The 16,916-nt window shown below is 53.3% G+C and overlaps 1 protein-coding gene across 2 annotated transcripts in view; it reads right to left on the reverse strand.

The window, feature by feature from the left end:
- Atp9a (ATPase phospholipid transporting 9A (putative)) overlaps window positions 1-16,916 on the reverse strand; it is a 142,347-nt gene that overhangs the window by 14,499 nt on the left and 110,932 nt on the right. For both annotated transcript variants that reach the window (XM_045156068.1, XM_045156067.1), the window contains exons 15-22: window positions 15,018-15,179; window positions 8,268-8,360; window positions 6,483-6,566; window positions 4,636-4,806; window positions 2,555-2,653; window positions 1,799-1,888; window positions 1,568-1,712; window positions 594-658 (exon numbers count right to left, since the gene is read on the reverse strand). In XM_045156068.1, the coding sequence (XP_045012003.1) occupies window positions 594-658; window positions 1,568-1,712; window positions 1,799-1,888; window positions 2,555-2,653; window positions 4,636-4,806; window positions 6,483-6,566; window positions 8,268-8,360; window positions 15,018-15,179 (909 nt within the window). The remainder of the gene's footprint in view (window positions 1-593; window positions 659-1,567; window positions 1,713-1,798; window positions 1,889-2,554; window positions 2,654-4,635; window positions 4,807-6,482; window positions 6,567-8,267; window positions 8,361-15,017; window positions 15,180-16,916) is intronic.

Here is a 16,916-nt window from a genome sequence, read left to right on the forward strand (position 1 = left end):
CTGTCTACCGTGGAACATGGGAAGCGTTCTTACTGTACCCTAGGAACACATGGTTTCAGAGCTGGCAAACAAAACTGCCACAAGCAACAAAGCTCTAATCCTTAGACTTCCAAACTATACAATACTCCTGGCATTCTGGAATATTCTTACCAGGACCTGCGGAAGCTCTAAGGCTGTGTCTCTCAGGGCAAAGCATACAGAAGCCAGGTATGGAGGTTCAATACTGCAGTGCTCAGAAAGTGGGGCAGGAGGATCAGGAGTTCAAGGTCATCCTTGGTTCCATAATGAGCCTAAGGTCAGCTGTCTCAAGAAAACGGGGGGGGGGGGGCTGGATGGAGAGACAGCTTAGTGGTTAAGGCCTGTGAAGCCTAAGGACTCAGGTTTGATTCCCCAGTACCCACATAAGCAGATGCATAAGGTGGCACATGTGTCTGGAGTTCGTTTGCAGTGGTGGGAGACCCTGGTGTGCTCATTCTCCCCCTCTCTCTCTTTCTCTCCAAGATGGATGGATGGATGGACAGGAGAGAGAGGAGTGGAATGGGGAGGAAAAGGAAGTCAGAAACCAGCTAGAGGACTAGCCTGAGCGAGCTCACCTTGCCCTCCACACCTACACCGCAGTCGGACTCCTGAATCATGCTGACGTCATTGCCGCCGTCGCCTGCGGGGCACACAGACCGCAGAGGAGAGGTGAGAGGGGATGGCTCCACACTGTCCTCACTCGCAATAACAATCCACAGCTTGCCTCTCGCTGGGTGCGAACTCCGTCCCACCCTCCTCTCCCAGGCATCAGAGAGCAGGAGACCTGCTCGGCGTCCCAGCGCCGGTCACTGGCAGTGGGCCTGTGTCTGCACCAGCATTTGTGATCACAGTGCGCCCTCCTCGGAGGCGGGGTGTGGGTTCTTGCAGAACCTGGGCACCCCCTGGGGCCAGCACTGTTTACAGGGGACCACTACCATTCCTAGATGGCTGAGCAGCTCATCGAGGCCTGGGCGGGTGATGGAAGCTGCCATGGACACCTGGCCACTGGACACCAGTGGAGAGAATGTGAACCCACATCTAACCACTGCACATCCTGGCCTTCATCTTTGGCATGAGACAAAGAAGGAGAGGCCTTTGGGAAGACTGATCTGTTAAGGGGGAGGGGTAGTGAAAGGCACATAACAGCAATAACAAAACAAAAGTCAGGGCTAGAGAGATGGCTTAGTGGTTAAGAGGCTTGCCTGTGAAGCCAAAGGACCCAGGTTCGATTCCCCAGTAGCCATGTAAAGCCAGATGCACAAAGCGGAGCATGCATCTGGAGTTCATTTGCAGTGGCTGGAGGACCTGGCGTGCCCTTTCTCTCTCTCCCTCTGGGAAGGGAAATGGCCCTGGCCTAGGTGAAAGGGATGGGGAAACTGAGGCACAGCAGCAGAGCTCAGCGGCCCCCACGAAAAGTACGTCCGGGGCACTGACAGGACACGACCCTAGACAACCATCCGCTCCTATCCCAGCAGCCTCCAACCACGCCTACCACCTAGGGGAGCACCCTACCTCCCACGCAGGCCTCCTCTCACCCAGGTGAGCTTACCTACTGCACAGGTGAGCTTCCCAGTGCGTTCCTGGAGCAGGCGCACGATCTGGGCCTTCTGGGTGGGGGCGCAGCGGCAGCACACCACGGCCGGGCACTGGCAGGCCAGCTCCATGAACTCACACTCGTAGTACTTCAGGCAGACCTGGGGGTCGGGGGGGCGCGGTCAGCCAAGGGCCCTCCTAGCCCCCAGCAAGAAGAGGCCTCGCCCACGGAGTCCCCCACACTAACCTCCAGGGAGTCTCCAGAGATGACCAGGGCACAGTCGTGCTTCCTGCGGAAGGCATTCAGCTCGAGGTGGGCCTCCCCGCGGTTGGTCACCTGAGAGGGTACAGAGAGGGAGAAGGCCTTGCTCTCTGCAGATGGCAGAATGACGTGATAGACAGTGGCTTCCTGGCTGCCACCAGCCCAGAACCAAAGGTTTCTATGGGGCTCAGAGCCCGCCATCTCCACCTGCTCCTGCAAGACTAAAACTGACAAGCTGTCCTGATGGGGCCAACTCTGTGTGGAGCGCGTCTAGCGTTTATTCTCATGGGGACCCCACAAGGTCTCAAGGACCACGACTCTTCGGGGGGTGTTTGTCGGCCGACAGCAGCGGTGCTGCCAGTCTTGGCAGGCAAGCACTGGGGTGGGCATCTGCAGCACCTTTTCTGGAGGTGCTTAGGCCTTATGCGCCATGCTGGGCTCAGTTGATAAGGCGCAAAGGCAACCTCAGTGCGTAACCACTATCTGTTCCCCAAAGGGATCCACAGCTCCTCGAAAAGGGTCAGAGCACAGCATGGCCCCGGGAGGGCACCGGGTGTCTCTTGCTCCTGCCCCAGGCTATTAAGTAACCCGTGCAAACCCACCCTGGAGGCAGGCTTCCCAGCCTTAGGTGACCAATGGCTTTCCCTGTCCTCTCTGAGGGTACACTCAGAGTACAGGTTGCAAGCCAAACCCAAGCGTCACCCCGTGCCCCCCCCCCCAACCCCACAGAGGATGCTCTACCAGCCGGAAGACATGGATGTCCTGGTTTCTGGTGACCAGATGTGCGTTCTTTGCTGTGCATGTGGCTGTCTCCAGCTTGTCCCCCGTCAGCATCCAAACCTGAATCACAGCAGAGAAATGATCCTGGGGGTGTCCCTGGGGGCAGCTGAGTTGTCAAAAACACCTCAAGACTCTGAGGCAAGGCTGGACACAGAGAGTGGAGGGAACGCCACGGCCCCAGAAGGGTAGAGCTTAAAACGTGCCTGTGCTTGGTGCGATCTGACCCCAGAGGCTAAAGCAGGGGGACTTCTGTGAGTTCAAGGCCAGCCTGGGCTAGCGAGTGAGACCTGCCTCAAAACAACAAAGCGCCAGGCTTACACAGCACGGTGTGTCAGGACTAGGCCTCCTATCACAAGAGCCCCACATGGTCCTGCTGGTCACTTCCTTGCAATGACCCAGGCCTGCCAGGCTAAGCTAGATATCAGGGGCTGCTTAACTTAGACCCACATGTAAGCCCTCCAGGGGCCTGCTTCTACCTGGGGCTTACTAATTCCTGTGGGTCTCTCACCATCTCCTCACCCATCCCCCTTAACACGAGCTCCCAGGCTTGGTCCAGGGCTGCTTGTGACCAGCTGTGAGCCACATCATGATGATCTGCTCAATTACAGACCCCATCTGTGACAGCGGTTCCATCGCAGTGGAGCTGAAAAGCTCCAAGAGCCTCGTGGCATGGCGGCCAGTGAGATGCCACAGCCCAGCACATTCCAAACGTGCATGGTGATGTCAGGTTTTGAACACGCTCACTGACAGTGGTGGGAAAACACAGAGAGGCTCCTCCGCATAACAGGAAGTTGATTGTGCAGCCTTGGCTGTCTCGGACCCCGTGCCTACTGACAGCAGCAAGAGGCCACCTTGACCAAAGGCCCTGGCCACCACAGAGGTGAGCGCACTCACTCTCAGGCACACCCTCCTTAACAGCGCCCCAGCTTCCGGGGAGGCAGCCTGGTCCTTGGACGCCCTCTACTGGCTGCTTCAGAATAGACGGGATTATCTCCACCCAACAGCAATTTAGGAAACGTGAATACAGCAGCCTGTTGGCACTCCATGCCGTGCTGGGTCCCCTCCTCACGGGGCCACAGCAGCAGCCAGTCACTCAATTAGAGTACAGTGTGTGGCTGTGCTCTACGTAAGAAGGAGATATGTGTCTCTGACCTCCAGGGAGCCAGACCACGCGGGGGAGGTAGGCAGGGAAAACACACCTATGTAAGAGGTCAGGCACATCCTACGTGGGCATTATGGTCTCCTTTTGTTGTACCTTCTACCCTATATTAACTAATTTTTCTTCTTCTCTTTCGCTTATTTTTTTAAAGAAAACATTTGTTTGTTTATTCATTTAAGAGAGACAGGAGGCCGGGCGTGGTGGCGCACGCCTTTAATCCCAGCATTTAGGAGGCAGAAGTAGGAGGATCACTGTGAGTTCTGAGACTACAGGAAGAATTCTAGGTCAGCCTGGAGTAAGTAGAGTGAGACCCTACCTTGAAAAATCCAAAAAAAAAAAAGGGGGGGTGGCTGGGAAGATTGCTTAGTGGTTAAGGTGCATGCCTGCAAAGCATAAGGACCCAGGTTCAATTCTCCAGGTCCCACATAAGCCAGATGCACATGGTGGTACATGCATCTGGAGTTTGTTTGCGGTGGCTAGAGGCCCTGATGTGCCCATTATCTCTCTCTCTGTCTCTAATAAATAAATAAAAATAAAATCTTTAAAAGAGAGAGAGAGAATGGATGCACCAGGACCTTCTGCTGCTGCAAATGAGCTCCAGACATTTGTGCCACCTGTGCATCTGGCTTTGTGTGGGTCCTGGGGAATTGAACCTGGGCCAGCAGGCCTTGCAGGCAAGTGCCTTTAGCAGCTAAGCCAGCTCTCCAGCCCCTCTTTCTTCTTTTGAGACAAGGTCTCACTATGTAACACAGACTGGCTTCAAACTCACTATGTAGCCCTGGCCAGGGCGGGGATGACAGATGTGCCACCATGCCCACCTTCTACCCTCAATTTCCTCCCTGTCAGGTCCTTTACTCTCTCGCTGGCCTGGTGACGGTCCTACCTTGATGCCGGCGTTGCGCAGGGTCTCGAGTGTGGGCCGCACGTCGGCCTGCAGCTGGTCCTCCACGCCCGTCAGACACAGCAGCTCCATCTCCATCTCCAGGCTCTCGATCACCGTGGCCACTTTGAGGGAGCGGTCGTGCACGCTCAGCTTGGCCTGGACGTAGCGGGCCTGGAGCACACCAGAGACACGTCACCAGAGGGACGTGCGGGAGGCGAGGCCGGCTACTGAGTCCTGCCACACTGCCTGGGGGACCTCAGCAGGTGGGCTGGGCCTCAAAGGGATGAGTCCTGGCCTGAGCTCTTGCAACGGCCCTTTGCTCCCTACTCGCCTGCCGAGGGACATCCAGCAAGTCACCTAACCTCTCTGAGTGCCACTGGTTTGTCCACAAGTAGGTAAGAGTGGTGTTGCCCTCACTGGGTTGTCCCAAAGAATTAGCACAACCGAAGGTCTCAGAAAAGTAGGTTCTCCCACACACAGTCTTGGTACTCTGCAACCAAAAGTCAGTCACCAGGTTTTGTAAAGGCCAGTCCCACTTCTGGAGACCAGCGACCCCGGCCGACCTGTTGCTTACTCCCTTCCCATCGTGTCAGCAAAACTGGGGAGAAACCCAGGTTTGAACTAGCAAAGCACATGACCTTAGCGACGAACCTTGGGTAGTGTTCACAAAGCCGGCTGCACTGGGGGAACTGCACAAGGACTCTAGAAGCTTGACTCTAAGACAGCAGATCAGTGATCCAATTCGACCCTAAACCGTATTTATTTATTTAACAGAGAGGAAAAGGGGCAGAGAACAATGGGAGAGTGAGGACCTTCAGCCACTGCAAACGAACTCCAGACACAAGCTCCACCTTGGGCATCTAGCTTACGTGGGTCTTGGGGAATCAAACCTGGGTCCTTTGCAGGCAAGTGCCTTAACCACTAAGCCAACTCTCCAGCACTGAACTTTTTTTTTCCCCCCTGGCTTTTCAAAGTAGGGTCTCACTCTAGCCCAGTCCAACCTGGAATTCACTATGTAGTCTCAAAGTAGCCACAAACTCATTGCAATCCTCCTACCTCTGCCCTCCACCCCGGCTCTAAGCCTATTTTACAATATAAAGTTATTTGGGTGGCTCATGCCTGTAATCCTAGCACTTGGGAAGCAGCAGCAAGAAGGCTGCCACAAGTTCAAGGCCATCCCGGGCTATGCTGTGAGTTCCAGGACAGCCTGAGCTATAGAGTAAGACCTTGTCTCAAAACAATAATAAAGAGACTTCTGGTTAATATGGCGGCATCGGAACCACACCAGGGCAGCAAAGGGAAGAAAAAGCCAAAGAAAACCCAGCAAAGTACACACTTTTACTAAAAAGTGAGGTGTATAAGAAATTAAAATAGCAGCAGAGAAGTAAGAGAGATCCAAAACAATAATAAAGAGAGGAGAGGGGAAGACAAGGAAGGAGGGAAGAGAAGAAGAGATGGAGGTGGAAAAAGTGTTAGAGATAAACTAAGGGTGATTTAGTTCAATCTTCCAAAAGGTTTGCTATGTACCAACGGTGCAATGTGGTAAGTCAAATGGGTGATGGATTACAAAAAAAAAGAAAAAAAAAAAAGAACACGCTTTCCAGGAAGGCTTCCTGAAGGAGGCATTATTTGAACTGAGACCCAGACTAAACACTGGTGTGGGCCAGAACTCAATGGAGCACGTGCCAGGCAGAGCCAATGACATGCACACAGGCCCTGCAATGCAAGGGAGCCTGTTGTAAGAAAGGGCCACCTGAGTGGCTAACGAGGGACACACCAGCAGGCATGGTTAGAAGAGCTAAGTGGAGTGGTGGACAGGGCTGGGGAATACTGCTAAGGCTGCTTACTTCAAAGTCCTGATACTGCTCCTCCGCGAGAGACTTCTTGGCCACCACGAGCACCCGTAGTCCTTCCCGGGCCATGTTGCCACACTGCAAAGCAGACAGAGGTCAGAGGGAGCTGTGCTGTGGCTCCAGCCTGAGATCTTGCTCTTCACCGTTAAGGGAGAGGCCACTGCCACTGTGGACAGGGAAGGGGGCAGACAGGAAGACCACCTCCCTCTGAAGCTATCATCCATTAAGTCAAGCGTCCTGGAGGAGGTGGTAGGGAGGAAGCCTAAGGCTGGCGTGGCCCACACAGGGGTTTGTCTGGCTGGACCTGCATGCGTTCTGTAGCCTGGGTCCCCACTGTAAGAGTTCACACCCAAGAATGACCAGTTAGGGTGGGAGAGATAGCTCAGTGGTTAAGGGGCTTGTTTGCAAAGCCTGTTGGCTATGGTTCGATTCTCTAGCATCCATGTAAAACCAGATGCACAAAGTGGGGGCTCATGAATCTGGAATTTGTTTGCAGTGGCATACTCTGTCTATCTCTTTCTCTCTCTGCCTGGAAATGAGTAAATAAAAAGATTTTTTTTAAGAATGTTGGCTGGCTTAGTGGGCAGATACAATCTACCTACTGTTTGGGGTTTCCCCAGAAACATTGGTTCTGAGTGAAGAACATTCCAGAAGGTTGAATCTGGCAAGTGCAACTCTGTAGAAAGACACGCCAAGGCCTGTGTTGTTCCTCTGTACAGCCTGCCTGGCCCTGTGGCATTTGGTTTGCAGCCCTAGCGCCCCCCCACACACACACCCCAAGGCTACTATGAAGTTCTACTGAATGACAGATGTGTATCCTCACTCCAACTGGGCATTGCCTGCTAACCCTGAGCCCTCCTTCCTCTTGTCAGCAGCTGGGATGTGAGGCCCCCAGTGACCCCAGGCAGCTGGAACCATCTTGAACAGTCCCTTCCCCACGAGTGTGAGCCAGACCTTGTGACTTGTTCTCAGCACAAGTGAGGGCGCTGCTCCTGGGACTCAGTTCCCAGCACAAGTGAGGGCGCTGCTCCTGGGACTCAGTTCCCAGCACAAGTGAGGGCGCTGCTCCTTGGGACTAAGTTCCCAGCACAAGTGAGGGCGCTGCTCCTTGGGACTAAGTTCCCAGCACAAGTGAGGGTGCTGCTCCTGGGACTCAGTTCCCAGCACAAGTGAGGGCGCTGCTCCTGGGACTAAGTTCCCAGCACAAGTGAGGGCGCTGCTCCTGGGACTAAGTTCCCAGCACAAGTGAGGGCGCTGCTCCTTGGGCTAGGTTCCCAGCAGCAGTGAGGGTGCTGCTCCTGGGACTTAGTTCTCAGAACAGGAACTTGGGTTTTGTCTTCTACTCCCACAGCCTCGACGAAACCAGCTGCCAGTTTGTCTGCTGCCCCATGGAGAGGCCCACGTGGCAAGGGATAAATGGTGGCCTCCAGCCAACAGTTGATGAGGACCCAAACCTCAGACCACATCCCCAGAGAGTACTGAGCAATAAGCACTGAGTGAGCACTAAGCACCAAGTAGTGAGTGAGCTAATCCTGCTGCAGATGAAATTTCAGCTCAGAAGCACCCGGCTGAGGCTCGGGCTGTGGCCTCCTGGAGGCTCTGATGCACAGGCCCCACAGAGACCTTGGGCCTCAAATCAGGCCATTTAGGCAGCTACGTTTCAGGTGGTTGGTTCCACAGACACAGCTCACAGTGAACACAGAGCCACCCGCACGGGGCCAGCCTCCTCCCGGCAGGCTCCCCAGGCCCTGCCCCACCTGCCCACCCCCGGGGACTCACCTCTTCCTCCAGCCAGTCATTGTACTGCACGATGCCGGCCATGACAACATCCGCCCCCTTCATGTAGAACGTGATCTCCCCCGTGGTCTCATCCTAGGCGGGCGGGAGGGAGACAGAGAGACGGAAGCGGTGAGCAGCCGAGGGGAGCGCGCGCTCGCACGGGGCCAGAGCTGTGCGTTTGGCCAGAGGTGAGAAGCGAGAGGGGACCTTGCGCAGGGGCAGAGGCCACACGGAGCAGGAGGAGCTGGAAGCCTCTGGAATATTATGGAATGATGGCAACAGGATCGGACGGAGCCAAGACTTGTGGAAGTCGTTACTCTTTCCAAGGGAACGGGCTCCTGCGTTGCCGGCTTGTTACTGACCGTGGTCCACCAACAGCAGGACGGCGACAAGCCCGCCCAGGGCCTCGGCACTGCTGACATGTGGGGTCAGTTCCTCCCCTGTGGTGAGGCTGCCCCGTGCCTTGCAGGACACCCAGCAGAGGCACGGTGACAAATCTCTTCTTGGGGAGGGACAGGTTGCTCTTGGTAATTCCAAAGCACTGTCTAGAAGACTGTACCCAGACAGCACCTGACCCCCACTTTGTTTCCCTCATCAGTTCCCCTTACACCCGGTGTTGCAGTCAGTTCCATGTTGCTAGGACAAACATCCAACCAGACACAGTTTATGGGAGGAAGGGGTTTATTTCAGCTTGCAGAGTCCGGGGACACCATCAATGGTGGAAGAAACTGGCTCCCTTTCATAGAGCCATGCGGAGACAAGACACCAACCAGCGGGAACCACCGGAGCTCACGCCTCTCCACACACATGATAGAGCTGCACTCGGATCCACCTCAGTGACACGCCCCCCCAGCACAGAGCTGCCTACTAGGGGCTCAGGTAGGAAGTTGAATCAAAAATGACTGAATTTGCCGGGCAGCCATGGTGGCGCACGCCTTTAATCACAGCACTTGGGAGGCAGAGGTAGGAGGACCGCTGTGAGTTCAAGGCCACCCTGAGATTACATAGTGAATTCCAGGTCAGCCTGGGCTAGAGTGAGACCCTACCTCGAGAAACAAAACAAAACAAAAATGACTGAATCAGGCTGGAGAGATTGCTCAGCAGTTAAGGCACTTTCCTATGAAGCCTAAGCATCCAGGTTCAATCCCCCAGTACCCACATAAGCCAAATGCACAAAGGGGCGCATGTGTTTGGAGTTCACCTGCAGTGGCTGGGGGCCTTGGTGCACCCAATTCTCTCTCTCTTAAGTAAATAAAAAAAAATAAAGTTTAAGGAAAAACACTGAGTCTACAAGGCCATACATTTAAACTATCGCATTCAAACTCCTGCGCCCAGCTTGGCTTGGCACCAGTTCCCAGCTAGAGACACCGAGCAAACTATTCTCTCTCTGCCTCTGGTTAAAAATGATAATAATAAAAATCAGCTTTGCTGGCTGGGGCCGGGGCCCAGTGGGCAGAGTGCTCACCACGCTCACTCTGGGCTCTACCCCAGTGCCGCACAGAGCGGGAATGGAGGCGCACAACTGTAACGCCAGCACCCAGGAACGGAGGTGAGACGGTTAGAAGGTCAAAGTCGTTCTGGGCTCTATAGAGAGTTCAAGGCCAGCCTGGGCTACATGAGATCCTGTCGCTACATTAAATATATGCCTCTGAGATTATTAGAACATGCTGACTCAACGAAACCTTCCCTGGTCGAGGGCAGCTGTGTTTTGGAAGCGGCTGGCTGCACGCTCTGCACAGGATGGACAGCCTTCCCTGGCCAAAACTCAACCCGAAGACGGCACTGGGTCTGAACATGAAAGTGGCAGAGGATTTTTTTTCCCTTTCCCCTTCACCCCAACAGTGCTTAACACCAGGGCTGCAGGAAAGACCTCCTGCCACCCCGCTTCCTTTAGCAGCGAGGCCCCGGCAAGCTCAGACATCCCGTCCAGTACAAACACCGTGTTCATTATCTCTTCCCTGAGTCACTTCCTCCAGCCAAGTTCATCCCTAGTTTGCTTTGTTCCCATGTTATGGTGAGGTCACGCCATGGGCTCATCCTACGAAGCTGTAGGGCCTCCTCTTGTCCCACTGTGGTCAGTGTCTGGCACCTGGTTCAGTGACAATGAGCGACCCGGCGTCACTATCCCGCGAGGGGAGCAGGGGAAGGTGGTAGATTATCTTATACACAACACATCCAACAGGGGACAAGTCCTTCCTTCAGCAACACACACACACGCATGCACGCACATGCGCACGCACACGCACACACACACACACACACACACACGCATGCACGCACACACGCATGCAAGTCCTAGGGCAGGGAGCTTCCCTAACCTCACTTGATGGGCTAGGAGACAAATTCTTAAGGAAAAAAAAAAAAAACAGACCTGGCCAAGCAGAGCTCACACTTGTTCAAACGGCTGGAAGCAGACCAGCAGAATGGTAACTACTAAACCAGGCCAGGAAGCTGGGTGTGGTGGCTCACACCTGTGATCCTAGCACTCGGAGTTGGGAGGCTGAGGTAGAAGGGTTGCTGGGAGCTCAAGATTAACACTACAGTGAGAGACCTTGTATATGTGGAATCTTATCTCAAGTGCCATGTTGTAAATGCAAAAGAAAAAAAGAAAAGAACACCACAGGAGATGTTTGTGACCCAGCTGAAACTGCGCAGGTCCTGGGACAGAAGTCAGTGTCACACAAACGGGTCACAGGAGCAGAGCACAGCTCTTGTCACCGGGCCATCCTGCCCACTCTGGGATGCTGAGCAGCACCTTGACCTCCTGGAAGCCAGAAGAAGCCCCACTTGGAAGTGTGATAGCCACAAATATCACCATCTCAAATACTTCCACATTGTCCTGTTGGGGGAGTCCAGTGAGATCCGTGCGAAGGGGAGAACTAGTCTCACTGCCCTGGACAGAGCTGATGTCCACTCACCCAAACCAAAGACAGAGGCAGGCAGGAGATGGGAAACCTCCATCTTCATCCCAGACAGCCTTGCAAAACCAAACACACACACATTCTACTGCTGTTTGGGGTAGGGTCGAACTTTAGCCCAGCCTGGTCTTGAATTCATGGCGATCCTCCGACCTCAGTCTTCTGAGTGCTGGGCCCACATTATTTTTAATAGATAAGAGTGAGACACAGGGCTGGGGAGATGGCTCAGTGGTCAAAGTGTTTGCCTGCAAATTCCAACAACCAGGGTTCAATTCCCCAGTACCCACATAAAGCCAGACGCACAAAGTGGGGCATGCATCTGGGGTTTGTTAGCAGAGGCATTATATTCTGACATGCCCATCGTGTCTCTCTCTGTCTCTGTTTGCAAATACATAAATAAGTATTTTGTTTAAAGTGAGACGCATCCAGAAAAAAAGAGAAAGTGAAAGAATTTTCTTCCAGCAGAATAACACATACACGTTCAGTCAGTAAAACCCTAAGGCCCTACCTGATGGCAGAAAATGTCATGGCATACATATGTGGGGGAGGGGGCAACGGGGAGAGGAGACGCTAAGCCTGATATGAAGTTGGAGGTCAACTTTACAAAATTGCATTTTATAAAATTTATACTCAGAGAAACTTAGAGAAAAGAATAGAAGAGTCTCACCTGACAAGGTAAATTGGCTTGTCAACACAAAAATGAAGCTGAATAGGTCTTCCTCTGTGATGCAGGCTGGCCTGGAACTCACTACATGGAGTCCAGGCTGGCTCCAAATTCGTGCCACTCCTTTTGTCCTGGCCTCCTGAGCGCTAGGGCACAAGCATGAGTCACCGGGCCTAGCTTCATTTCCTTCTGCACTTGTTTATTTGTTCTAGATCCTTAACTGTAAATGTTGATTTTTTGAAAAATTGAATGTTGATTTAAAAAAAATAATAGCCTAGGCAGGGGGCATGCTTCTTTTAAGTAAAAGCAGATTTTTGTCCACCAAACAGTCTCCTCTGCTTTCAGCTACTCGTGTGGGAAGACTCAGGGCCACCTTTCACAAAACAACCAGCATCTGGAAAGGAGACTCCTTCCTGACTAAAGGAAGGGGGACAGTGTGTGTGGCTGACTGATTCTAGGAAGGTGGCTGTTGGGGGCTAGCCAACGATGATTCAACCCTCAAAATACCTTCGCAGAGGCCACGGCCCTAGAACCTAAAAAATAAAGTGAAATAAAATAAAGGCTGGAACAGAATAAGGAAGATACTGACTAATTCTGGAGGAAACACCCACGGGGTTTATGGGTAGCCTTGAGCTCAGATGCGTCCTGCTGGCGCCTTGTAGGAGTCACGGGTCAGGCCCAGGTGTAGGCCTGTGGGAAAATCAGAAGCCGTGTGGGAGAGAAAAAAAAAAAAAGTTCCCTTCCTACTCGAAAGTTGCCAAAGTCGCATGTCCTACAGAGTCAGAAAGTCCCAGATGGCAGCTAGGACACAGATCACTTCCCATGGAACATCCCAAAGCACATTCATTCACACTGTGTGTCTCGAGATCTTCCCAAGAGCAGTTCAGAGTTGCTGTCATGCTCACTACTGGGTGGAGGTGGCCTCTGAAACAGAATTCCATGGTCCCCACCTTCTGGCACTCACGGTCACCACCCCTTTGGAGGTGGGCTGAACCTACAACTTGATCCTAATGCTCAAGGCTGAAGTGAGAGTTCTTAGCTCAGGGTTCCAGAGCCTCGCTCACACTCTCACTGACAGGGAGAGGCCATGGCACACCCATGTGCACACTCTCTCTCTCAAATAAGTAAAACTTTAATATGTTCACAAAGTTCTCAATTAATATTAAAAAAAAAAAAAACTCCCAGCTCCCTTTGTAATTTCTTTCCTAGGAATCCATTTTGCTAGCTCCTGTACCCACCCCCCCCCAAAAAAGCTGAACTGTCAACTTAATAATGTTTGTATCGCCAGGCATTGGTGGCACACACCTTTAATCCCAGCACTTGGGAAGCACAGGCAGAGGGATCGCCATGAGTTCGAGACTACATAGTGAATTCTAGGTCAGCCTGGGCTAGAGCAAGACACTACCTTAAAACAATGATGATGATGATGATGATGATGATGTCTCCAAAAAGTCCAAAAAACGCTTAAAATTCTACAATAACTGTGGCAAAATAATGATGTTGAGCACTGTGGTGTTTTTTTTTTTGTTTTTTTTTTTTTTTTTTTACTAATTTTGTAATGGGATGAATTTAAAGTGTTCCATTATAACAAGAGTACCAAAAATAGTCAAAGGGAAATTATACTCCAGAACAGCTGGATCCCCACGTGCAAGAGAAACGGAACCTGCCTCGGGCCACACGTAACAGATCACTGAGCTCACGCTACAGCTCCCGACATGCGGGGCTCACTCTTCCTGGCTCTGGAATTAGCAGTGGGTTCCTCGGATATGACACCAAAATCAAGAACTGGAAACTGGGTGTATCAAAGGGCATTTCTAAGAATGTGAAAAGGCAACCTATAGTGGGAGAGGTCTTCATGTTATCTACATGATTCAGACCTGGTACCTGGTATATAAAAAACTGTTACAACAAAGAAAACAAGCTGGGCATGGTGGCACCTGCGTATAATTCAAGTACTTGAGAGGGCACCGCCATATTTCCTGCTGTAATGGACTATGTGGCCTCAAGCTGTGAGTCACCTTCCTTTCCTTTTGTTTAAAATTTTACTTATGTATTTATTTATGTATTTGAGAGTGACAGACAGACAGAAAGAGGCAGATAGATAAAGAGAGAGAATGGGTGTGCCAGGGCCTCCAGCCACTACAAACGAACTCCAGATGCATGTGCCACCTTGTGCATCTGGCTTACATGGGGCCTGGGGAATCGAACCTCAAACCGGGGTCCTCAGGCTTCACAGACAAGCGCTTAACCGCTAAGCCATCTCTCCAACCCTCACCTTCCTTTCTTGTGTGGCTCTTGTCATGTATGCTGTCACAGCAATGAGAAAAATGGCCAAGACGCTGGTCTGTACAAACAGCTATAGACACTGAAAAGACACCGTCACAGTCACGAAAGACATTCTCATTCCAGCAATCCTCTTGCCTCAGCCTCCCAAGCGCCGGATAAAATAGGTATGTGCCACCATACCTGTTCTGTTCTGTGAATATTATCTTAGTAAGAAATACAGGGCTGGGGAGACGGCTCAGCAGGTAAGGGAATTTGCTGTACAAGCCTGAGGACTTGAAAGGCCTGAGTTTAATCCTGAGCATCCTCCTGAGAAGCTGGCAGGTCCTGTGGGGAGTGAAGGCGGGACATCACTGGGGTTTCACTGGCCAGCCAGCCCCCCTGAAGAAGACGGCAGCGCCGGGGTCAGCGAAGACTCCGACTCAGAGAAACAATGCGGGAAAGCTAGAGAAGACACCCCACGCTCTCCCCAGCCTCCGCCTGGGCGTTTGGGGCACAGGTGTACACTACACATACACACGCCACACACCGTGCGACACGCATACAACACACATGCCAAAAAGAAAGCAGAAAGAAACATAAGGGGCAGGGACGCAGCTTGCTTAATACGTGCAGAGCCACGGTTCAGTTCCACTGCAAAATACACACGTGTGTGCCTCTGCACAGTACGAAAAATGCACTGCTGACAACCGCCCAAGCTGCGTCCATTAGAACTTTTGCTCTCAAACCCGTCCACCCGCAGCTAATGGTAGAACTGGGACACGTCCCCGGCGGAACCATTTTCTTCCTGCTTGGACCCTATGTGGTCTGGGCGGCAGGGTGGTGTGGTAGAGAGGGCTGGAGAGGCGTACCCCCCTCCCCGGCCCCCAGAGGAGCAGGACTCACCCTCACAATGATGCCCATCCTCTTGCTCTCGTAGGTGAAGGGGAAGATCTGCAGGATGGTGAAGTTCAGGATCTGGTCGCCAGGGGTCCTCAGCTGCATGGAAGACTGGTCTCGGCCCACCAGCGTTAAGCCCACGCTTTCTGTCCACTGGACCAGGGCCACCTGGAGGTGACACAGGTGGGAAGTCAGACACACGCCTGCGCGGGAACACTGAGAGGGAGGGGCGGGGGCGGGAAGCCACTCACGGCAGCCCCTCAGAAGGAAACTCACTCGCCGGGCCTCTTAGGACCCAAGCAGGCCACACGCCACAGATACTGCCCAGGACCCAGTGACCATTGTGAGCACCTCTGGAAGGACGGACACAAGCCCCCAGGCCGCGGGGAGAGAAGGGACAGGCCTCAGAGTGATCTGTTCCCTTGGACTCTCCTGCCTCACGGCTTCTCCACTAAACGACGGCTCTGATCCTTAGAGCATGATTCTGCTCTCTCGGATAGGGACTTGCAGCAACGTCTGGGGCATTTATGGTTGCCACCCTGGGAAGGGTATAGGGGTAGGGAAAAGGGTAGAGGCCAGAGAAGCTGACAAGCATGCCACTCTGCACAGGACAGCCGCTGGCAAGGCACCCACCAGACCCAAATGCCAACAGAGCAGAGGTGAAGCCTGATCCCCCCCGTTGGGAAGCCAGGGCTCCGAGGCTCAGAAAGCCGACGTCACGGCCGTGGCAGTGGGGCTGGGGAAGCGCAGGGCCGGGCTCAGAGCAAGCTGGGTCGGCGTGGGGAAACGTTCAAGAGCACTTTACTTCCAAGGGGTCATTGAGTGCTTCCCACAGCCCCAGGCAGGCCTGCTGTGCCATGTCTCAGGTCAGCCTGGGTTACAAACTCCAAGAGATTTGAGGGGTGCGTCATGGAAGTGAGAGAAGAAGGTTCGACTGGGACCGTGGCAACAGGGACCCCACACATGATACCATCCTGTGAGACTGTGGCCATAGGTGACCACCGCTTCTAGTTCAGGAAGGAAGAGGAAGAAAAAAGAGAGGGGGAGGTCAAGAAGGAAGGGAAAGAAGAGAGGGGAAGATGGAGCGGGGAGGAGGGGAAAGGTCAGATCCACCAGGTCCCTTCAAGCCACTGTTCTGCGGGAAGCCCCAGTGGGAGGGAGGGTCATCGAGTACAGAGGCCTGCTGTGTCCAGAAGACTGGATGGCGGGAGCGAGAGTGGCCAGCTCTGCGGAAAGACAAGGACGCTGAGACTTTGCTGGGCTACATGAGCTGCTCTGGGCTGGCAGCTGATGGGCTGAGGTCTGGTAAGAGGCCCCAGGGCAAGTGCCAGTCCCAGACCATCAGATGCCCCTTCCTGAATCACAGGAGCTCGCATCAAGGTGTGTGCACACAGCATGACCCCGGTGGGCAACCCTGGGACCCACTAACCCCGTGAGAAAGTTAATGAAAGGTGTAGATGGCAGACAGCCTTCAAAGACGCCTACAGCCTGATCCCAGGAACCTATGAATATGTCAGTTTCCATATGACGTGCACCCTGCAGGTGGGATTAAGAGTAAGGAATTGTCTGTCACTGGAGAGGTTTTCCCAGGTGATCCATTACAACCAGAGTGCCCACGAAAAGGGGAGGAAGCCTCTGGAACTGCGGCCAGAGAGACTGAGCAAAAGAAGAGAGAAGGGAGAAAGGAGCCAGCAGCCTGGGGGGGAGAAGGGGGCTAAACAAGGACGGAGACACTGCCGAGGCCATGGGTGCCCGCAGCACCCTGGCCCTGTATCAGGGTGTGACCTGCAGCAATGGCTTCGTCTTAAAATACCACACACACACACACACACACACACACACACACACACATGCGTGGTCACCAGCTCACGGCCACAGGAAACAAAGCAGAAAAGCTCTCTGACT

Source organism: Jaculus jaculus, chromosome 8 (genome assembly GCF_020740685.1).
Source record: "Jaculus jaculus isolate mJacJac1 chromosome 8, mJacJac1.mat.Y.cur, whole genome shotgun sequence".
In the NCBI taxonomy this organism is placed as follows: Eukaryota; Metazoa; Chordata; class Mammalia; order Rodentia; family Dipodidae; genus Jaculus; species Jaculus jaculus.